The sequence below is a fragment of the Myotis yumanensis genome, unplaced genomic scaffold, assembly GCF_028538775.1.
Source record: "Myotis yumanensis isolate MYYU_CA2020_CCGP unplaced genomic scaffold, mMyoYum1.0.hap1 SCAF_11, whole genome shotgun sequence".
Taxonomy (NCBI): Eukaryota; Metazoa; Chordata; class Mammalia; order Chiroptera; family Vespertilionidae; genus Myotis; species Myotis yumanensis.
The window spans coordinates 53,035,946-53,059,950 of NW_027223762.1; the positions used below are offsets into that span (position 1 = coordinate 53,035,946).

The window sequence follows — 24,005 nt, forward strand, 5'->3', positions numbered from 1 at the left end:
GCGGTGGGGAAGCTTCGGGAGCGCGTCGGGCCAGCCCGGGGGTCTTCAGGCGGGGATGTGGGGCGCCAGGGATGGTCCCGGGGCGAGGCGAGGCTGAGAGGTGCAGGCCTGAGAGAGAGCCCCGACTGGGACGCCGGAGACTTGGGCTCCGGTCCGCGCTCGGCCGAGGACCTGAGGCAAGTCGCTTCGCTCCATTTCCCCGCCGGAGAGAGCGCGTCGGTGCGGAACCCGCTCCCGCCGGGCCGCGGCCGGCTGCCTGGCTGGACGGAGGTCTCTCTTGGGATCTGCGCCCCGCCGCCGGCGAGCGCCTGGCCCCCTAGCGCCCCAGACTGGCCCCTGGTTATGGCCGCGGCGCCCCCGGGGGATGGCGTTGCCGTGGGCGGGGCCTGCGGGCGCCCCCGGCCTCCGGCTGGTCCCGCGGCACCTCCCTCCGTGGGGGCAGCCAGGGGACCGGGGCGCGACGGGGGCGCCCAGCGATGCGCCCGAGGAGAGGACCGGAGCGCTGCCGGACCGGTGCGCGCGTTTGTGTTTGAGGCGTGGACCCCGTTTCTAAGTTAAATTCCTATTCAGAGAGTTTATGCTCCAAGCAGTTAGAAAGTCAAACCCGAATGAAGCCCCTTCTCTAAAGCGATGCACCATCAATACTTCATTGAAAAAGGATCCGTCTTGCCTGGAACCAGGAGGTCACGGTTGGGTTCCGGTCAGGGCACATGCGGATTGCGGGCTTGAGCCCCAGTGGGGTGTGCAGGGGGCAGCGATCAATAATTCCCATCCTTGATGTTTCTCTCTCTCTCTTCCTCTCTGAAATTAATAAATTATATATACAATTTATATATATATATATATAAATAAATTATATATTTATATATATGTTATATATATAAATTATATAATATATAAATTATATATAAGTGATATATACAATATATATAATTTATATATATAAATCAATAACTATACAATCTATATATATAACATAATTTATTGAAATCAATGAATTGTATATATAACATATATATGAATGATATATATTTATATATAAATCTATAATTTATATATTTATATAACATATAAGTTATTGATTTCAGAGAGGAAGAGAGAGAAAAAAAAATATATATATATATATTTTTTTTAAAGGAAGGCCATTTCCTCAGGTCCAGCTCTAAGGAACTTGCCTAATAGAGGTGGGCGTGACTTAAGAACTAAGAGTTCTCAGTGTGTTTGACAGTTTGCTCCTTTCTTTCTCTGATAAGATAGTAACTGCCCTTAGTGAAGCCCCCAGCAGTGCTCCAGCCAGAACCCAGGCCCTAGCAGGCGTGTGAAGCTGCTCACGCTTCTACCCTGCCTGGCTCATTTCACGCTGGGTAACAGAAGGGCCTTCCTGAGATTGCTGTCACCATGCCTGCCTCTCACCTTCCGAGGCTGGCCGATGTAGGAGTGTTTTGTCAGCCGCTGTCATGGAGGTCAAGGAGGAGAGGGGAAAGGGAAGCAGATGCTGAGGCCCCAGAGGACATAGTGAGAGGGAGCTGGTTCCCGAGGTGCCATGAGTAAGGGGCACTACCCTATCTTCTAAATTACAGTGAGCCCCATGCCCAGCCCAGGAGCCAGGAGGTATTCCTGCTCCTTGGGTGGGAATCAGTGTGTCCTACCCCAACAAAGAGTCCTGTTTGTTACTGGCAGCCAGTTCTTAGGGAATCCAAGTTATATTCCCACAGAGGAGGGCTGACCTAGGGATGAGGCCCTCCTTCCTTAGACACTGGAGTCTGTGAAGTATGACGGGCAGTTGTGTGTGAGCCATCTGTCCATTATGATCTGGCTTTTGGCTTTTTTTTTTAATACAGAAGGAGGAAGATGATATGAAGCGTGGATCAAAGGCAGGGTTTGTGTGTTTTTTTAAGTATGTTTTTATTGATTTTAGAGAGGGAGAAAGAGAGAAACATCCATTGGCTGCCTCCTGCACGCCCACTACTGGGGATCAAGCCAGCAGCTCTGGGCATGTGCCTTAACTGGGAATTGAACTGGCAACTTCTTGGTGCATGGGATGACGCTCAACCAACTGAGCCACACCAGCCAGGGCTGATCTGGCTTTTTGTTGAGATGTATCCATGGGTCCAGTTCCCCTGTGATGGAAGTATGAGCCTGTCCAGCCCTCTTCCAAAGATGATGTAGAATGAAAGACTGAGTTAGCCAAACTGGCTAAGCAGCTGCAACATGTGCAGTATTGGTGACAACTGAAGGTTAGCATTGTGTTGCATTTTAAGTTTCTACCATCACAGGAACCAGATCTTATAAGCCCCTAGACCAGCCATGGGCAAACTACGGCCCGCGGGCCAGATCCGGCCCGTTTGAAATGAATAAAACTAAAAAAAAAAAGACCGTACCCTTTTATGTAATGATGTTTACTTTGAATTTATATTAGTTCACACAAACACTCCATCCATGCTTTTGTTCCGGCCCTCTGGTCCAGTTTAAGAACCCATTGTGGCCCTCGAGTCAAAAAGTTTGCCCACCCCTGCCCTAGACCCAAGCCTGAGCACGTCAGCTAAGACCACCCTTCAAGATGCCACCCATTAGCCTCACCTCTTTGATAAACTTCCCTAGATCCCATTAACTTCACTGTCAGAAACAGAACGCCACCACTTACAGTGGTGCTGCTACCTTCTGGATTCTGAGAACCCAGCCCTTAGACTCCTGCAGGGTCCCCTTCTTTCCATCCAGTGGAATGGGTAGTAAGAGGTAGGCATTTGGCTAAGGCAGCTCATTTATTACGAATAAATTTACAACCCAGCTGGCATGGCTCAGTGGTTGAGCATGGACCTATGAACCAGGAGGTCTCGGTTTGATTTCTGATCACAGCACATACCCGAGTTGTGGGCTCGATCCCCGGTGTGGGGCATGCAGGAGGCAGCGATCAATGATTTTTTTTCTCATCATTGATGTTTCTATCTTTCTCCCTCTCTGAAATCAATAAAAATCTATTTAAAAAATGAAAAATATTTAAAAAGAAATTAACAGATTTTTTAAAGTCAGTTTTTCTCAACAGAAGCATAACTGAATGATGAAACCAGTTTTCTTTAATTATTTTTTTTTTTTTTAACAGGGCTGAGGCCTCAAAGACCTCAGGGACTTCTTTCAGTACTCACAGAAACCTACACCCTGGTGATGGCACATAGGGACTGTTTTCTTGCTCTAAGTCTGAATGACTGCCAAAAAGGAAGGCAAAGGTAGAGCAGTTGGATCTCTGGCTCTCCCCATAGCTTCTAATCTCAGACCTTCATAAACTCCTTTCTGAGCCCAAGGACAAAGCTCACTTGAACAAATGATTTTGAGTCATGAATGAAAAATCTTGCTCTTTCCACAATGAGAAAGAATTCAGAGATGGACAGGTAAGCAAGCACTTCTGTTTTGGGGGAAACATTTGGTGTGGGATATGTCATTAATAGTAATAAAAGCATGTATCAAGAGAATGTGGAACTTTATGTGTAGGAAAAACCCTCATAATCGTTCTCTTTGTTCTATTAGAAGAAGCTTCTATTCACCTCTGGGTCGGTTGCCTTTCCTGAGATCTTATTTTCTTAGTGGGTTATGGGATTTGAGTTTGGATTTGCTTGGTAGGAGAACTTCAGTTAGGAATCTTCCTAGACATTTATATTTCATTGATTTGTATCTCATTGATTCGGCCTGATTATCCTCAGGACTCTTGGTTCAGTGTGACCTATCTCTGTGCAAGTCTTATCTTTCCCACTACCTTGCCTAGAAATGTATTCTTAGAGGCAGGAAAAGAGAAAGAAATGGAGATTGATTTCTTGTTCCACTTACTTATGCATTCATTGGTTAATTCTTGTATGTGCTCTGACCAAAAAATGTATTCCTAAGTGGAGCCTGTAGGATTCCCTGGTTGGAACTAGGACAAGGCCTTTTTGCTTTGATGGTTGCCTTCACTGAATTAAGACAGGTGAACTGTATTCCCAAAGGGAAGTCTTTGGACACTGGAGGGGACTGAACTGGAGGGGGGAAGGAAGGATGAAATGAATCCTGAGTACACAGACCCCTGCAGGGAGTTGTTCAGCATGGTGAATCACCAAATATTTTTGATAACATATTTTGTGCCTAGTACTATGTGAATGAGTATGGGAAACATAAAAGAAGTATAAGAGAAGGTCCTTAGGCTCAAAGCAACAGATTCTGATTGGGGAGACAGGCCTTGGCAGAGAAACCTGTGGCTTTTGGACTTAAGATAAGTGAGATGCCATTGTAGCCCCAGTTGGTAAGGTAGGCCACCTTTAGGAGGTAGAACTGATTTTGAAGGGAATAGAGGACACAGAGAAGTTGGAGGTAGGTGTGTATTCTAGAGGAAAATCACATGACCCCAGACAGAAATAGAAGTGAGAGTAATTGCAATAGTATGTTCATTGGATTGATGTGGGAAATACTAGTACTTAGGCATCAAGAGGCCAGTTATGAAGGAGTTGGCTCAGTTGTGGTGTGTTAGGGCGTCCATTCTCATCTCCCAGGGATAAAAAAAATCAAATCTGATTTTAAGGAGTATTAGCAAAAATAGGAAGGAGGGATTAGAGCAGAGGTCCTCAAACTTTTTAAACAGGGGGCCAGTTCATTGTCCCTCAGACATTCCACACATGCGCACTGCGGGCCCGGGATGAGTCGGCTGCTAAGCAGGACAGGCAGCGGCGGCAAAAACACCTAGCGGGCCGGATAAATGTTTTCGGCGGGCCGCATGTGGCCCGAGGGCCGTAGTTTGAGGACCCCTGAATTAGAGTAATGGGATAATCTAGGTTTATAGGGCTTTGACTTCAGCAGTGATTCCTTTATTAATCATTTTCCTTTGATTATTATTTTTTATTTATTCTACAGAAAATAATCCATTCACATAATTCAAAATTCAAAACATATAGAGTATATGCTATGAAAAAATTGCCTGCTAGTCCTAGCTGATTTGGCTCAGTGGATAGAGTGTCAGCCTGTGGACTGAAGGGTCCCAGGTTCAATTCCAGTCAAGGGCACATACCAGTTGTGGCTTGATCCCTGGCCCTGATCAGGGCACATATGCGGGAGGCAACCAATTGATGTGTCTCTCTCACATTGATGTTTCTCTCTGTCTCTCCTCCTCCTTTCCACTCTCAAAAAATCAATGGAAAAATATCCTTGGGTAAGGATTAACAACAACAACAACAAAAAATTGCCGCCCTAGCTGGTTTGGCTCAGTGGATAGAATGTCAGCCTGTGAACTGGAGGGTTCTGGGTTCGATTCCGGTCAAGGGCACATGCCCAGGTTATGGGCTCGATTCCCAATAGGGGTGGTGCAGGAGGCAGCCGATCAATGATTCTCTCTCATCATTGATGTTTCTATCACTTTCTCCCTCTCCCTTCCTCTCTGAAATCAATAAAAATATATATATTTTAAAAATTGCCTTCTACCCTTGTCCCCTGGCCACCAGTTTTTCTGTTGGAGGCAAACTTTCCACTTCTGGAAATAGTCTCTGCAGACAAGCAAATATGATTATGTATTATTTTTAAATATAAATAGTAAAACAGTGTATAATCTGTCCTTTGCTTTTTCACTTAATATGTCATGAAGATTGTCCCATATTGTCCATAAAGCACTTTCTTCTTATTCTTTATGTGTATAACAAGCTATCATCGAGTGAATATGCTTTAATTTGTTAGTTCATTAGTGAACATTTACTTTTTTTACCCTTTTACTATTATAAGCAGTGCTACAGTGAATGACACCGTAAGCGTTTTATTTTGCACATGGATGAGTATATCTGTTATGAATCCTAGAATGCAATTGCAGGTCCAGAATGTACAAAGCATGTATAATTTTGTCAGGTATTGTCAAGCTGTAGAAGTGGGAACAATTTACTCTCCAGTATTTGGTGTTTGATAATACACTAAGTGAAAAATGTTATTTCAGAGTAGTTTTATTTTACATTTCTCGTAAGGTAGAGCATCTTTTCATATGTTTAAGAACTATTTGTGTTTCTTTTTGTGTAAAGCAGCCATATCTATGCCTGTTTTTCTACTGGTTTGGGTTATTTTTCCTTATTGGTTTTAGAACTAATTTTTAACATATTGGGTAAATTAGTGCTATATGGGTGGTATGAGTTGCAAAAAGTTTGTCAGGTGTGTTTTTTTAAGCTCTCATAGGGGACAGGTTTGGCTGAGCGGAAAGGCCAAAAGTGAGGGAACTGCCTCACTGAACTTCACTTACTCAGAGACCTTTAACAGATCCAGGAAATCTGTGTAACATTTTTGAGATAACATTAACTCAGCTTTTCGCAGTTTTCCTTAACACTAGATTAAACAGAAGCTTTCCCTTATAGTATTTCTTATAGTTAACTTCTTAGGAGTTCGTGTGTGTGTGTGTGTGTGTGTGTGTGTGTGGGGTGGGAAAAGGTGTGACATTTAAGCTGTCATCTTTGGGGCTGACATGTGCCTGGGAGAGTGACTCTGGTTTGTCTTTCAGGTCGAAAGTGTGTCTGCTGGGAACTCTCCACCAAACGACAAGGACAGCAGTGCTCTTCTGGCTTTCAGAGGAATTCCTGTACATATTGCACACACTTTAGTACCTCCAGCCAATACAAGTGTTGGTTGCATGCCTTTAGGTGGTGCCAGGAACCCATGACACAGGATGGCATAGACCCTGCCCTCCAGGAGCTCATACTGAGGGGAAGAGGTGTGGGGCACAAACAAGCAAAAACAACCTCTGTCTAGTAAGATAATTGCTCTAGTGAAGCAAAATGTAAAGTGCAACGGGAATACCAAAGGCTCACCACAGTCTCATTGAATTGTGTGGATTTTGGTTGTTTACTATTCATGGAAGGCATACACGTCCCCACATCACTCAACTTGTGCATCAGAGTTGGAGCTTTCCAGGTGCCTCTCTTTAAGATTGGCTTTAATGAACCCATCAAGGTAGACTAGCTCCTTCTGGCCTCCAGTTTCAAGGATATTCAGTACCATGGGTGGGGTTGGGGAGACATCAATCTACCCTTACACTAAAGATCACTGCCCTGCAGATCTCGGAGTTGAAGAACCACAGCCTCCTCCGGGCCCTGACAACAGAAGCTAATGGATGGGCGCCAGGTGGTAAGTCCCCTTCAGGGCCCTTGGAGCCTGGGTGGGGCCCAAGTCAGAGCTGCCCATGGATCTGCTTTTCATCATCTGAATTTCTCACTACTTGTCCTACAGAATTTTGCAGATTTATCATTATTTTTTTTTTAAATATATTTTATTGATTTTTTTTACAGAGAGGAAGGGAGAGAGATAGATAGTTAGAAACATCGATGGGAGAGAAACATCGATCAGCTGCCTCCTGCACATCTCCCACTGGGGACGTGCCCGCAACCCAGGTACATGCCCTTGACCGGAATCGAGCCTGGGACCCTTCAGTCCGCAGGCCGACGCTCTATCCACTGAGCCAAACCGATTTCGGCCAGATTTATCATTATTAAAGGAAAATTAGAATCAACACTGGAGGAGTCACAAGATCTGAGTTATAATCTAGCCCCAATAGCCCTGCTAGTGACTGACTATGTGCCTTTGGGCAAATCATATAATCTCTGTGTCTACAGTAGAAATATTAAAACCTCCTTTATGGTCAAAAGGATATTACGGCCCTGACTGGTTTGGCTCAGTGGATAGAGTGTCGGCCTGCAGTCTTAAGGATCCCAGGTTCGATTCCGGCCAAGGGCATGTACCTTGGTTACGGGCACATCCCCAGTAGGGAGTGTGCAAGAGGCAGCTGATCGATGTTTCTCTCTCATTGATGTTTCTAACTCTCTATCCCTCTCCCTTCCTCTCTGTAAAAAATCAATAAAATATATTTTTTAAAAAAGGATAGTATGATAATGAAATAAGACAGTATATGCAAAAGGACTTTGAAAAAGCATCCTATTTTATCTGCTTTACATGGTTCTTTCCTACATTACTGGGTGGGCAAAAGTAAGTTTACAGTTGTTCGTATGGAAAATAATACAATAATCTATATATATAAAAGCCTAATATGCATATTGTCCCCTCGGGAGTTCAACCGGGAGACCAGGAGTTTGATTGCTCGCTATGACGTGTGCTGACCACCAGGAGGTGGTGTGGAACGAAGGGAGGCCCTGGCTGGCAGCCGGCAGGCCCCAATCGGCCCTGATCGCCAGCCAGGCCTAGGGGCCCTACTCATGCACGAATTTCGTACACTGGGCCTCTAGTCTATATATATAAAAGCCTAAGCGACTAGCCAACTGGCTGGTAGCTATGATGTGCACTGGCCACCAGGGGGCAGACATTTAATACAGGAGCAGAAACCACAGGCATGGAAACATGGAACAGACTGATGAATTTCAGAGGGAGGAGGGCACGAAGAGATCCCTCGGCCTGGCCTGTCTGTGCCCGCTTGCAATCTGGGACCCCTCGGGGGATGTCAGAGAGCCGATTTTGGCCCAATCCCTGCAGGCCAGGCCGAGGGGCCCGCTGGTGCACAAATCCATGCACCGGGCCTCTAGTTGATAAATAATAATACAAGTATAAACTTTGTTTTGCATACTTAGAATTATAAACCTACTTTTGCCCCACACTTTTTTGTGGGGTTGTTGTTTTTTGTTAATCCTCACCAGAGGATATGTTTCCCAATGATTTTTAGAGAGAGTGGAAGGGAGGGAGGAAGGGAGAGAGACATAGATGTGCAAGAGACACACCCATTTACAACCTAGGTATGTGCCCTTGACTAGGAATTGAACCTGCAACCCTTTGGTGCATAGGCTGGTTCCCTAACCATTGAGCAAACCAGCCAGGGCGAAGGGGGTTTTTTGTTTGTTTTTTACCGTCCATGGTCGAGTATTCTGTATTCTGTTGAAGTTATCCAACTTGGAAGCCCTGAGGTTCTGTGTCTGCTGCCCCACCCAGAGTTTGGGACTGGCAAGATTGAGTTTCCCAGAGTTCCAGACATTCAGGACCCCGGACCTATCTCGTCTGCCACCACTTCACTGCCCTGCTGGTCCCAAGCCCACGACTGTGTCCATAACATTAGCTAACATGTATTGAGCACTTACCTTTGGGCCACATATTCCCCGAAGAGGTCGAAGAGTTACATCATCCCCATAGTCCCATGAGTGATTACCAATGGTTAAGTAATTGGCCCAAAGAACAGCTAATAAGTGGTGGAGATGAACTGTTCACCAGCAACAGGCTCTAGAGCGGTGGTTCTCAACCTTGGCTGCACATTAGAATCACCTGGGAATCTTTTTAAAATCCTGATTTCTGGGCCCCATCCTCCGGAAATTCTCTTTCTTTGTTACTAATGTTGTGGCCCCAACCCATAACAAAGAAACAGAATTTCCGGAGGATGGGGCCCAGAAATCAGGATTTTAAAAAGATTCCCAGGTGATTCTAATGTGCAGCCAAGATTAAGAACCACTAGAGTGTGCTTTTAGCAACCATCTGCTACCGCTTCCCAGCCGCTTGCTCTTCCTCATTATCCACTAGTGTTTTGAGTTCTTGATAGAATTTTATTTAATTTGCAAGTATACTTTCAAAACAGTTTGTCACGTGATGTCCTCAGCCATGAGTTCAAGGCAGAGAGGAATTGTCCTAAACTGCTTTTACCACTGAGGCTGGAGGGATCACAGTTTTTGGTATTTAACTGAAGTCTCTTCATCCTTTCCACTATTTGTTGATGTCCTCCATAGCAAATGGGAAAAACCAGTGACAGGATGCTACTAGCAATTTGGGCCAGAGAGTGGCAGCTGTGGTTTGGAGAAAAGGGCCATGTAGTGGCTATAGAGAGCCTATCCTGCTGGGTTTTTTTCTTCTCCTTTTCCCCCCTCTTATCATGCTTTATTCATTCATCAAGTATTGAGCACATGTTATGTGTCAGGCACTGTACTAGGTTCTGGAGAGCCCCACTCTCATGTAGCTCCCAGTGCAGTGGGAAAGATGGTCCCACACTGATAAGGCATCCAGGTGAGGGTGATAATCAGAATTAACTGAAGGATGAGAAGGAGTTACACCAGAAGGGGTTGCAATTGGCGGGGCTTGCTGACTATCGGCAGAGGGAGAGCAGTCTGTGCCACGGCACTGAAGGTGGGAAGTATAGAGAAACTTTAGCTATCCTTTACGTCCTACAGCAGAGTTAGGTACAGAAGGTTCAGATTGTGAGAGTACTTAGATGCTATGCTAAAGAGTTGAGTTTTACCTGGAGAGTTATGGAGGATCCCTGGAGGGTTTTGACCAGGGGAGCCAGGGTGGGACGTCAGACCTGCCTTTCTGAAAGCTCACCCTGGCAGCCTCGTAAAGAGGGTATCTGAGGGCAACAGGACCCAAGGCTGGGGGCTGACGGTGATCCAGACCACCCCGAGCTCAGAGGGTCTCCTTTTCTTACCGTTGCAGTTGTGAGCCCCGAGGTGCTCAGAGCCCAGGAAGAATGGGAAGCCGTGCAGAACATCCAGCCAGAGACAGGTAACTGCAAGAATAGCACTATTGCCACACAATCTGCTGCTGGTAAAGTCACTGTCCACACATGAGGCTAATGTTTCTGTGACTCTGAGATTAGGAGACAGTTCCTGAATGGTCCTATTTTGGCTGTGTGCAATAGAATAAAAACTCTTTGCAAATCTAAAGACGACTTTCTGGGAGAAATGGGAATGAATGCCATGGGGAAAGGGCTGCCATCTACCCAGCCCTGAGAGAAGTCAGGGAGGACCTTGGCATGGTCAGCTTCTGTAGGGAGATGAGGTTAGCGGCAGGATGGAGGCGGGCAGCTGGGGCCCCTGCATAAGGCTGAGCAGGTTGTTCACTGTATAAGGAAATCCCTGGAGTGGGGCTGAAGCCATCTGCTGGAAGGCTCTGAGCTTGGTAAAAATCGTCTCTCATCTCTTTCTGAGAGCTCCAGGACAGCAGCACTAGGACCATATGGGAGAGACGTTACTGTTAACTGGCAAGTTAATTCCCTGTGGACTGGAACAAAGGATGGAGAGAGGGCCATTCATATGTAGGGTGTGAGAAGGGTCAAAGTAGGAATTAGGAAATACCCCTAAGCAAAACTGTGGCACACTCTTATGTGTGTACCTACTCCAGTCAGTGACACTCCCTCCCAGATGAGTGGAATTTAGGAAGCCCTGAGGGGCAGATGTATCCCTACTCACAGCATAGATCGCTTGCAAGCCTCTGACCAGCCTGGTGTGGAAGGGAAATTGATCCAGCAGCTTTGGGTGTCTGATGTTTACAGCTGGAATCTGAGCTTAGAGGTGACAACTGGAAGGCCTCAGTGAATGGCTGCTGACACTGACTACTGTTACAAACCTGGGGTTTCTGCCTCTTCCCTTTGGCCACAGGAAGCCAGACAGACCAGCCTGCGCAGCTGATCTCCTTCAGTGAGGCCCTGCAGCATTTCCAGACCATGGACCTCTCCTCCTTCAAGGTATGACATAGGGACGTTTGGGATCTCCAGCAAAGCACTTCTTCCCAGGAGCCAGGTTTCTATCCCACCAGGACAGGGCACTGGGCAAGCAGATGGAAGCTTCTAGTTGAGGGTCCTATCTCACCTAGAAAGATCTTGGGGTACAGGGTCGTGGCTGCCAAAGACCCTTGTTGCATGCAGGGCCCCAGTGGCCTTTCTGGACCTGTGCCCCAGAGCTCCGGTGGCCCTGTCATACAGAGGTCCATGTAGCTGCTCCCTGCTCTTCCCTCTTAGCGATGGGAGGTCTGGAATCAAGTGCTAGGTAGTTCCTTGAGGAAGCAAGGCAGCCTGTCCAGAGCTGAGTAATTAATGGCTAATGTAGGAAAATCTTCCATTCTCTCAAGGTATTAGAAGCTATCTGGGAATTTTAAAAATATGTAAGATTGGAAAAAGAAAGAATCCTGTATAATAAAAGGTAATATGCATATCTACTGAACAGTGGAACGACCGGTCGCTATGACGCACACTGACCACCAGGGGCAGATGCTCAACGCTTCCCCCACCAGGAGCTTCCCCCACCAGGAGCTTCCCCCTGGTGGTCAGTGCACTCCCACAGGGGAGCGCTGCTCAGCCAAAAGCCAGACTCATGGCTGTTAAGCGCAGCAGTGGTCCTAGACTGCAAGAGGGCGCAGGGGGTCCTAGACTGCGAGAGGGCGCAGGCCGGGCTGAGGGACACCCCCACCCCCACAGTGCATGAAATTTCGTGCACTGGGCCTCTAGTATTGAGAATAAAAGCTGGCAAGCTTTCTGGGGCATCTTGAGTGACCAGTAGTAAGTTTAGAGGAATGTGATTTCAGATCTTGTACCTAAAACCTGGCTCAATAGAGAGGCTGCAAAGATAGGAATCAGGTTGCCAGAAGCTACCCAGATCAGTTTGTTCTAAGTTCCTGGCAGTGGCCCTGAGCAATGAGAAGTCAGCATGACCTGGTTTAGGAAGTGCTGGTTGTGGTGGTAGCAGAAGGCTTTAGCTCCCCTCAGAGGTATCCAGCTCCAGAAAAGTCTCCACTCAACTTCTGTCCCCACTGGCTGTCTCATCCTGGAATTTGAGAGTGGTGCTAGACTTTATAAATTACGTCCTTTATGGAGAGAGACAGAGGCAGGCATACAAAGGCTATGCAGAAGCAGCCCTGCTAGGAAACCTGGTCTGGTGTTTCTGAGACCACCTGGGGGAGTCCCCACAGCCAGCCTCCTTGACAGTCAATGGAATAGCTAGTTCTGGAAGAGCCCGAAGGACCAAATGTACACGACTGATAATGCTTGGGGACATGTCTCTCTATTTACAAAGGACTTAAGAGCTGGGAGAGCCTGTCTCCAGAGATCCCACAGATGCTTCACAGCGTCTGCCCCCTTTCCCTGGGGGAAAGACCAGCCACTTACTTGGGGGAACTATGTCTTTCTGCAAGAACAGTCCCTGTGCTCAGCCTAATGATAAGTTCATGAAAGTGGGTGGACCTAGCATGCTACCCATTATCTGCAACTTTCTCCCCAGAAAAGAATCCAGCCAACAATTCGAAGGACTGGGCTTGCCGCCCTCCGGCACTGCCTCTTCGGGCCTCCAAAGCTCCACCAGGGCCTCCGTGAAGAAAGGGACTTGGTCCTGACCATTGCTCAGTGTGAGTGCACTGGTGCTGCCACAGAGCAGGTGCTGCATGAGGTCAGGCAGAGAGCACTGCTTGCCCACCCTGTGACTAAGCCTCACCCAAGGGTCTTGCATTTTCCATGTTGACGTGGGGAGCAGGGACTGAGAGGTAAAAGTCTGGGAGAACAGGGTGTCTTGAGTACAGTCTGGATCTATCTTGAGAAGCACTTGGTCTTCCCTTGAAGGGCAATCCAACAGAAACATGGGTGTGTTTTGGGGCAGGTGGCCTGGATAGCCGAGACCCAACACATGGCCGAGTCCTCAAGACCATCTATAAGAAGCTGACCGGCTCCAAGTTTGACTGTGCCCTCCACGGTGATCACTGGGAAGATCTGGGCTTTCAGGGTAAGAGAGAGGAATGGTTCATCTTCTTTTCTTGGACCCCTGATTCCAGAACTAGAGAGAAAGACCAGCACCATGCGGAGCAGTATCTGGGAAAGTCTTCCAGGAAGAGGGTAGAGCAAATGCAAAGGCCCTGGCATGAAGGTTGCTTGCCTCTGTTAGAGAAACAGCGTGGCTGACGTGAGAAGAGAGTGGCAGGAGAAACGCTCACTCGTGGCCGTGCAGACCATCGTCAAACACTCTGGGGTGGAAACCACTGAGTGCTATGATTTGGAATCTGTTTTTTTCTTTTTCCTCTTTGCCACTAATATTGATGAAAAGTTTGTTTTATTTTATTTTATTTTGAGTGAAACAAAATTATTTCACCTGCTTTTGGATTGTGCTACTCTTTTTTCAAAATCATACCAAATTAACACTTGTGTAGAATAGGAAAAAATCTTAATTTTAAAAGGAAACTTTATATACCCATAATTAATTGACAGTCTGTTGATATTGACAACGTGTTTAAGTCCATCCTCCCTCATGTATAATTGTCTTAAATATTTCCTCTATAAACACTGAAAATCATATGAGTGTTTGATTTTTGTTTCAACTGTCAACTTAAGAATCTCAAGAGGAGAAGCAAAATCCATTGTATTTACTTTTCCATTGTTCTTTTTTCCTTTCTGATATTCCACGATTCCTTTTATCATTTCATTTCTGTTTCAAAACATCCTTTAGGCATTTTCTTATCTAGGTCTACAGGTGATAAATTCTCTTACCCAATCTGAACAATGAGAGAAACAAGTCATCTGAGAATGACTTGATTTCCCCTTTACTCCTGAAGGGTAATTTTCCTGGATATTGAATTCCATGTTGACAGTTCTTTTTCAGCACTTGATAAATGTGCTACTGCCTTTTGGGCTTCATGGTTTCTGATGAGAAAACGCTGTCATTTTTAAAGATATGTTTTTATTGATTTCAGAAAGAAGAAGGGAGAGGGAGAGAGAGAGAGAAATATCAGTGATGAAAGAGAATCATCCATCTGCTACCTCCTTCAGGCCCCCTACTGGGTATCAAGCCTGCAACCCGGGCATGTTCCCTGACCAGGAATTGAGCCATGACCTCCTAGTTCAGTTCACTGAGCAACACCAGCCAGCAAGCTACTGTCATTTGAATTATTTCTCCCCGATAGTTAAGGGGTTGTTTTTCTCTCTCTCTGTTTTCCAGATTCTTATTTTTTGGTCTTTAGTTTGTAGCGTTTTGATTATGAGGTGTCTTGGTGTGGATATCTTATTCCATTTGGGGTTTACTCAGCTTCTTGGATCTGTAGGTTTTATGTCTTTTGCCAAATTTGATAAATATCCACTCATTATTACTTTTGAGTACTTTTTTCAGCCCCACACTTTGTCCTCTCCTGTGGGACTCTGATGGCACAAATGCTAGGTCTTTTGTTACTGCTCCACAGGCTCTGTCTATAGCTCATGGATCTCTGAAGTGCTCCTCATTTTGTTTTGTTTTTCCCCTCGTTGTTCAGATTTTGTAATTTAAATTGTTCCATCTTCAAGGTCACTGATTCTTTTCCTGTTATAAGCTATTCTGCTGTAGAGCCCATCCAATGGGTTTTTTATTTTAGTTATATTTCTTTACCGAGACTTTCATTTCTTTTCTAAGTATGTTAGTAATTGCTTATCAAAGGTTTAGTAGCTATAACAACACAAATATGGGAGTTCTATCGTTCGGAAATCTGAACCAGGTCTCACTGGGGTAAGATCAAGGTGACAGCAGAGCTGCACTCTTTTGGGGGCTTCAGGAGAGACTCTGTTTCCTTGTCTTTTTCACCTTCTAGAGCAGTGGTTCTCAACCTTCCTAATGCCACGACCCTTTAATACAGTTCCTCATGTTGTGGTGACCCCCAACCATAAAATTGTTTTCGTTGCTACTGTTATGAATCGTCATGTAAAAATCTGATATGCAAGATGTATTTTCATTGTTACAAATTGAACATAATTAAAGCATAGTGATTAATCACAAAAACAATATGTAATTATATATATATGTGTTTTCTGATGGTCTTAGGTGACCCCTGTGAAAGGGTCGTTCAACCCCCAAAGGGGTTGCGACCCACAGGTTGAGAACCACTGTTCTAGAGGCTGCCTGCACTCCTCCTTCATAGCATCTCTCTGAGCCCGATTCTATTCTCACATCTTTTTCTGACTATGTTTCTGCCTCCCTCTTTCACTTTTTACATTGGGCCCTTCAAGATAATTCAGGGTAATTTTCTTATCTGCTAATGAGCAACCTTAATTCTACCTGCAATCTTAATTCCTCCTTGACCCACAACATTACATATACATAGGTTGTGGGGATTAGGACAGGGACAGTTTTGGAGGGGCCATTATTCTGCCTATAGCAGCTGCTTAAAAACCTTTATCTGGTGTTGCTATTTAGTGATTGCCTTTTCTCATCCAAATTGTGATTTTCTTTGTGCAACAAATGATTTTTTTATTGTGTCCCGAACATTTTGGGTATTGTGTAATGAGACTCTGGGTCTTCTTTAAGTCTTCTATTTTAGCAGGCCTCCTCTGATACTGAGCCAATGGGGGGAGGAGGCTGTGACCTCATTACTGTCAGATGGGGTGGGAACCCAGTTACCACTTAACCTCCACTGGTACCACTGGCTGGGAAGGGCAGAGGTGCCTCATTACTGTTCCCGTGTGGCCTCCACTGACGTCCACTTCACTTCCAGTGCCACCAGAGTGAGGGGGCTCCTTAGCACCAGGAAGGGATGAAGTCCCACTTCTCTGACTGCCCTGCTAAGGGGTGTCTTGTTAGAGTCTAGGCTCTCCACTTGGTCTATAACTAAGTCATTGATGCTCCTGGCAGCAGGCATTTCATTAAGTATTGCTCTCATCACCCTCAACTTCCTCCTGGTTTCTGCTATAGGAGCAAATCCAGCCACAGACCTTAGAGGAGCGGGCTTCCTTGCCCTCCTGCATCTGCTGTACCTGGTGATGGACTCAAAGACCTTGCTGATGGCCCAGGAGATTTTCCGCCTGTCTCATCACCATATCCAGGTGGGGCTTTGGTGGGAAGCCAGCAGAGAGGGCTGTGGAGCTAGGACCTGGGCTCAGGGCTCTTTGAGCAGCCAGGCGGGCCTCCCAGGTAAATCTCTCTCATTGCTGAGGGCTCTTAGGACAACTGGGGCAAACCAGGATTGGTCTTCCCCTGTCAGTGCCGGGATCTGAGCTCTAGCACTCATTAGCATGAGTCTCAAGCATTGCCTCAATTCCCCAGAGCCTCAGTTTCCTCATCTGTAGAATGGAAATCATGGAAACCTCAGCGGGGTAGTCGGAAAAATTAAAGGAGATAATGTACTAAAGCACTAAGTGACTCACCACCCTCCCAGGGAAATCCCTGAGTCTGAAGGTGCCTGAGAATCAGTGGCTGAAGATCAGACCTGCAGTATGTTAATCAGATCATTTTATCTTAGAAGGCTAGAGTTGGGCAGGCCTGAGTTGCAAAGAGTATTGGCCATGTTAATCCTAATTCTCAGGACCTTAGTCTTTTCCTTTGTAACATGTGAACATAATTCCAACCCTGTAAAATTATTCTAAGTTGCAGATAAGCTATGTAAAGTACCCAGCACATTAGTCAGTTAGTGAGGGTTATCAAAGTCAGTTTTGGCCCTGGCCAATGTGGTTCAGTTGGTTGGGTGTCATCCTGTGCCCTGAAAGTTGCTGGTTTGGTTCCCGGTCAGGGCATGTGCCGGGTTGGGAGTTGCAGGCTCAGTCTCTAGTACATGGCATGAGGGAGGCGGCTGATCGATGTCATGCTCTCACATTGATGTTTTTCTCTTCTCCCTTCCTCTCTCTCTAAAAATCAATAAACTATTTTTTTAAAATATATTTTATTGACTTTTTACAGAGAGGAAGGGAGAGAGATAGAGAGTTAGAAACATCGATGAGAGAGAAACATCAATAAGCTGCCTCTTGCACATCTCCTACTGGGGATGTGCCCGCAACCCAGGTACATGCCCTTGACCAGAATCGAACCTGGGACCCTTCAGTCCGCAGGCTGACGCTCTATCCACTGAGCCAAACCGGTTTTGGCAATAAACTATTTTTTAAAGTAACTTTTGATTTCCATGAGTGAAAATAGATTTCTTACATCTTATGTGTAATATATAATATGTCATGTTTTTTAAATCAACCAAATACATATCTGTGTGAGTTGCTGTGTGCATAAATGTACACACACACACACACAACTATTAGTAAGGTCGATACCTTTGAATCCAAAACTTGAATATAAAACAAATAATCATACAGTTCCTGCCATCTGGGCAGTTTTTAATTTCTAATGTTTATTATATGTCTCTATATCTTTTGGGGGAAAATACTCATTCAATCTTTTTTTAAAATTTATTTTTATTGATTTCAGAGGGGAAGGAAGAGGGAGAGAGAGATAGAAACATCAATGATGAGAGACAATCATTGATCAGCTGCCTCCTGCACGCCCACTACTGGGGATCAGGACCTCAACTCGGGCATGTGCTCTGACCAGGAATCAAACTGTGACTTCCTGGTTCATAGGTTGATGCTCAACCACTGACCCACCCAGCTGGGCACACTCATTATATCTTAAGGCTTTACGTATGCCTGTCTATTCCAGGAAACACTGGAGGAGGCAAGAGTGGGACTTCATGAGTATCTGGTCTTGAGGTATATCGCTTGCTGGCCTTTGTGGCATTTACTGGGGATTTATATTTATTCCACAGGAACAGCAGCTTAATAAAAAAAGAGGGCTGGTGTAGATGTCAGGAAGCTAGATGCTAGTTCCATCTGCAGTATTATTATTTAGCTGTGATTTGAGGCAAGTCTCTGAACCTCTGTTTGCTCTTTTATGAAATAACTAGAGGCCCAGTGCACAAAATTGTGCACGGGGGTGGGGGTGGGGGTGTCGTCAGCCCAGCCTGCACACTCTCGCAATCTGGGACCCCTCCAATAGGGTCCCTAGGCCTGGGCAGGCCTATTGGGCTTTCCTTCCCCTGGCTGTCGGCAGCCTGCCCCACCCCCGCCGCTGCCACTGCTTGCCATCTGTGCAGCGCTGCCCACCCCCTCCCATGCTACCAGTCACCTCCCTCTGTGGGCCACAGGTGTGAGGTCCCATTGCTTGGCTGGCCTGGGCTTCCCTCTGCAGGGTGGTTGCTGGCTGCCCTGCACACCCGCCACAGCGTCACTGGCCAGTGGCCTGGGCCTCCCTCTGTGGGGCAATCTATCGCGGGGGTCCCCAGATGGATTAGCCCAAAGAGAGAGGCCCCACCCACCCGGCCGGGGCTCTGTGATTAGTCGCAGTGCAGAGGGTGGCTTGGGCCTCCTTCTTTGGGAAGATCAATCGCAGAGCCCCCCCATCGATCTCCCTACAGAGGGTCACCTGGGGCAATTGTGGGGTGATGGCAGGGGCCCCCCTCCAATCGCATTGCACCTGCCTTGGCTGGCCTGGTGCCAGTGCGTGTCATAGTGTGGTCGTCCAGAAGGTCGTCCAGACGGTCGTTCTGCTGTTCGGTTGTTCAGTCAATTTGCATATTATGCGTTTATTATTATAGATTATTATAGATAAGGTTTGGCCTAAATAATTCTAAGATCCCATCTAGCTTTTTTTAAAAAAATATATTTTTTATTGATTTCAGAGAGGAAGGAAGAGGGAGAGTGAGATAGAAACATCCATGATGAGAGAATCATTGATCAGCTGCCTCCTGCATGCCCCACACTGGGGATCGGATCTGCAACCTGAGCATGTGCCCTTGGCCGGAATCGAACCTGGGACCCTTCAGTCCACAGGCCGGCACTCGATCCACTGAGCCAAACTGGCTAGGGCTGGCTTTTTTTTTTAATATGTTTTTATTGATTTTAGAGAACTACGGGATTGGAAGCTCCAGGGGGGGCCATGTCAGCCGTAGCCACTGAAGACCATCTGGGCTTCCTGTTCAGTTCTCAAAGGTGTCTAAGCATGAAGAGAAGTGAAACTTTAAATAGAAACCCAAAAATGCCCAGATCTGGTTTCCTCTGCTGTCTGCTAGTTCCCTCAACACAGCCTCACTGTCGTATTTTAGCTCAAAGGAACACTTTTCAGATCCAAAAGAACTACTGAAGGAACGGAGACATTGAGATCTGAATTCCAGTGAAAACTGCTTTTTAGTAAGTGAGCTTTAAATGAATGTTCCTGAGCGTGAATTAACACTAGGTTTAAATCTTCTCTTAATTATGTTGCTACCATATTCTTGTTCCCATATTTATCTTAGACTGAAAAAAATTAAGGGAAGGGGTGATATTATGCAAGTATATATAATTGAATATGCAGTACAAGAAGGTATAACCCCCTGTCCAGCTGACTCGGTTGGAGTGTTTTCTCATACACCAAAAGGTTGTGGGTTCGATTCCCAGTCAGGGCACATACCTAGGTTGCATGTTTGATTCCTGGTCAGTGTGTGTACTGGAAGCAATTGATCGATGTTTTTCACATTGATGTTTCTCTTTCTCCCTCTCTTCCTTTCTAAAAATCAATAAAAGCATATCCTCAGGTGAGGATTTAAAAAAAAAAAGAAGAAAGAAGGTATAAATGCACTGCTGCTACCTCAGTCACACATCGAGGCTAAAATAATAATTATGAACATTTGTTAGCACCTACTTAGACTGATGCTGTACTTAGTATTTTGCATATGAGATCTAAATAACTCCTTAGAGCAACTCTGTGAGGTAGGTTGTGGGATAATAGAAAATGTCAACTGTGGATAATGAAACCCATCTCGTAGAATTTTTGTAATGATTAGTGTCTTGACTCCACCCAGCATGGCACTTGGGCAGGGTCCCCAGGAGCCTCCAGGTTCTGTGATTCACTGGAGGGTTCACGGGACTTGGCAGAGAGGCACAGCCATGGTTTAGTTGAACCAGAGCAAAATCAGCCGCGGAAGAAACGCATGGGACAAAATCCATAGGAAACCAGGTGCAGGCTTCCAAGAGTCCTCTCCCAGTGGAGTCACACAGGACACGCGTAATTCCTCCAGCAAATAAAATGGTGCCAACCAGGGGAGCTCATTAGAAAGTCAGTATCTAAGGTTTTTATTGGGCGGTAGCCATGCAGGCCCCATCTGTAGCACAGATCAGAATCCCAGAGTCACAGGGGAAGCAGGTGTGTAACATAAACCATATTATTTGCACAGTTTACACAGTGAGTCATCGTGAGGGAATGGCGGGCGTCTCTCTCAACCCAAGCGCCCAGATGCCAGCCAAGGGCTAACCTTGTATGCAGGCCTTTCTAAGGACAGCAGTCTCAGGCCGCTGTGTTGACTCAAAGTGCATTTCCCTTTTTATTTTGAGAGATAGGAAAGCTGAGTCTCAACGTTTGGGTGGCTTTAATGAGGACACACAGCTAGCAGGTGGCCAGGCCAAGATCTGGGACCCAGGTGTCATGGAAGACCCTGAGAAGAAGCTGGGTGGGGCCAGGAGACCCTCTACAGGTCAGGCAGTGATGTCCAATAGAACCTTCTAGATCTGCATTGTCCACTACAGCAGCTGAGCACATGTCGCTACTGAGCACTTGGAATCACGCTAGGATGAGCTAAAAAAGTGTTGCATTTTAGATTTTATTTAATTTTGAATTTAAATTTAAATAGGTGCCTGTGGTTAGTTGCTACCACACTGGACAGCACCGTATATCATAATGTAATGAGTTTTTTTCTCAGGGGAAGTAGATGGGATAAATAGACTGTGACTTGTTCTAAACTACGGAATGCACTGATCTATCCTCAGTGGATGCCCTTGTGTACGTGCAACAATGAAAACTAACATGTAACATTTGCAAATCCCCTGCAAAATGTTTTTCATTTGCTTTTGCTTTTGTGTGTTTTTTTGTGTGTGTTTTGTTTTGGTTTGGTTTGGTTTATTAAATAGAAAGGAATTTGCTCCTCTAAAAATAAAGCTTTGAGGTGGGCAGGGCATTCTGAGGCCCACCCTGGTGAAGTGCTGGTGGGAGTCCATGCCGCCTCTCGGGAATGCTCAGGCCTCTGCTCCTGAGAGATGGGGTGTCCAGCAAGTCAAAGCTGACTTTCTACGTACTTGCACCCTCTCTGTCTGATTTTGGATGAAGTGCTCTGAGCAAATAACCAGAAACCCTTAAAAGGGAAGAGACTTTAAGAACCTGTATAGTTAGTTAGGTACCTGGGCCTCAGTCTCTCATGTTCATCCTAACCCCAGGGGTGACGTGGTCCCTGGCAGCACATGGGTAGGTCTGGTGAAGGCCAAAGAGAGCTCATGGGTTGGGATGTTGAAGAGGTGGGAGAGCTCTCCCAGGGGTTATGCAAACCAGATTGGAGTGAATTAACCCAGTTAGAATCCTGGCTCCGCTGCCTTAAGGTATTTCATGAAGCTTCAGTATCTTCATCTGTAAGATGGGAAGATCACTGTGAAAACTAAGTGGAAGCAGCCATAACATCGCTGCTGCCTCTGGGCTGCAACTGTTATTGCCTGCAGGCCAGGCTGGGTGTGGGAGACGGGAAACACAGAAGGCAAGACCTGGGTTGCCACTGACCTGGTACCACTCCCATTCCAGCAATTCCCCTTCTGTTTGATGTCTGTGAATATCACCCGCATCGCAATCCAGGCCTTGAGAGAGGAGTGTCTCTCCAGGTGAGTCCTCCCACTGCTCACCCCCCCCCCCCCCCGCCCCCTCGACCCCACCGGCTGATGAGAAGGACCCAGCAGAGCCTGGTTCCCTCCCTCCCTGCCTCATTCTCCCCAGCTTCCTTCCTCACCTGCTGGCTTCTGGGGGTACTAGGCAACGTCCATGTGCACCAGTGCCCATCTGCCAGCCCCTCCCCAACCCTGAGCTCAGGTGTGAAGGCTGCCTGGGGAATGGCTCCCCAGGAGGGTAGTGGGGAAGGGCACCCAGGGGCCAGCCTTTGTCCATCACCTCCCTTCCTGCAGGGAGTGTAATCGGCAGCAGAAGGTGATCCCAGTGGTGAACAGCTTCTATGCTGCCACTTTCCTCCACCTCGCTCATGTCTGGAAGACGCAGCAGAAGACCATCGCAGACTCGGGCTTTGTCCTCAAAGGTGTGCTCTTTCTTCTGGGGAGACCTACCTCTTCCAGGGCGTCCCAGGCTTAGGGACCTCAGGGTGGTGACTAGACTGGGCTTGGCTGCAGTTCCCTTCCAGCCCACCCTCTGGAGCCTGCTAGCTCTCCCTTCTCTGCCACCCCCTCCTCCCTTTCTGCCCTTCTACCTGTGGTGATATTTTCTGAATCAAAAGCTGGGTCCGACAGTGGACTGACTATTCACAGTTGCAGTTATCCTGGGCAAGGTAGAGTGTATGGTCCCTGTGGACCCTGTGGTCCCTTGATCTCCCTCCGTGGTGAGCTCCCCATCTTAGAGGTCTCTTTCACCTCTCTCCATAGGACCCGGGCTGGGGGTACTCCCTAGAGCTGCTGGGCCCTGGACTGTGCATCCAAAGCCCCCTCAAGCCTTTTGTTCCCAATGTTCTCTGTTCCAGACTTGGAAGTGTTGGCCAAGAAGAGCCCACGGCGGCTGCTCAAGACCCTGGAGATCTACTTGGCTGGAGTATCGAAGGGACAGACCTCCTTGCTGGGAGCACAGAAGTGCCGTGGGGCACCAGCCCCTCACTCCAAGGACCTCACTTTCACAGGCGTGTGTGACCTGCCACCACACTCATCCGAAGGCACGTGGCCAGTCTGACCGCCGAGGGAGGCAAACCACATCAGGAACACCTGGCTGGACCACGCCCCTTCCCATCTCAGCAGAAGGGATGTGGAAGCTCCCAGGCCTGGTCGGGGAAGCCAAGGACCCTCCTCCTATTGGGACACAGGGGCAGTCAGACTTGACGCACTCCGTACAGATCTGCATCCTTTGCTGTCATCTGAGTTGGGTTCCAGGTCATCTCAGTGAGAGTGAATGGATCGTGAGGTGGGAGAGCCCCACCAGGATGTTCCACACGCCCCCAGGTAGGGCTTTCAGACCCCTGGTGGCCATAGGACAGGGACCAGACAGGCACATAGAGTGTCTAGTTAGAATATGAAGGGAGGTGGCAGTGGCAGCAGCCAACAGGGGGCAGCATGAACAAGAGCAAGACGCCTGAGGCCACAGCTGGGCCCGCCCTCCTCTCCTCCATCCACCAGGCTAGTAGAAGAACCCCTCTGGGGCTTCTGGCCTCCCATCTGTCCCATCTCCTCTCCTCCCCGCTGTTTACGGTACAGAGCAGGGCCTCTGGCCAAGTCTCCATTGCTGCCCATCCTAGCTGCCTGCCAGCTGGGCTTCCCATGGAGGTTGTGCGGTGCCCATCACAGATGGTTTTCTAGCCTGGTTGGGGGAAGGAGGAAATCGGAAGTTATTGAATAAAAGAATTGTTCTGGGTTAAGGTTTCCATGTTTCCTCCAAGACAAGCCTTGTGCCTTCCCTGAGCCCTGCTAGAGCCCGGCACTCCTACCGGGTGAAGGCCCTGGCCAGGGCTCCCAGAAAGGGCACTGTGCCCTCACCAAACTCCCACTGAGTTCGTCCACCCTGCAC

The 24,005-nt window shown here is 47.1% G+C and overlaps 1 protein-coding gene across 3 annotated transcripts; it reads left to right on the forward strand.

Annotated features, from left to right (window-relative positions):
- The first annotated feature begins 10 nt into the window (after positions 1 to 10).
- ELMOD3 (ELMO domain containing 3) lies at positions 11 to 23,856 on the forward strand. Of its 3 annotated transcripts, XM_070429603.1 has the most exons (12): positions 11 to 176; positions 3,101 to 3,386; positions 6,488 to 6,565; positions 7,041 to 7,110; positions 10,399 to 10,467; positions 11,343 to 11,428; positions 12,957 to 13,080; positions 13,329 to 13,451; positions 16,374 to 16,504; positions 22,038 to 22,114; positions 22,412 to 22,539; positions 22,975 to 23,856. In XM_070429603.1, the coding sequence occupies exons 2-12, from the start codon at positions 3,333 to 3,335 to the stop codon at positions 23,175 to 23,177; spliced, it is 1,143 nt and encodes a 380-aa protein (XP_070285704.1). In that variant the 5' UTR covers positions 11 to 176; positions 3,101 to 3,332; the 3' UTR covers positions 23,178 to 23,856. The 3 variants fall into 3 exon arrangements, with proteins under 3 accessions (XP_070285704.1, XP_070285706.1, XP_070285705.1); XM_070429605.1 differs by lacking the exons at positions 22,412 to 22,539; positions 22,975 to 23,856 and adding an exon at positions 19,344 to 19,627; XM_070429604.1 differs by lacking the exons at positions 11 to 176; positions 3,101 to 3,386; positions 6,488 to 6,565 and adding an exon at positions 6,741 to 6,936.
- Positions 23,857 to 24,005: the final 149 nt, after the last annotated feature.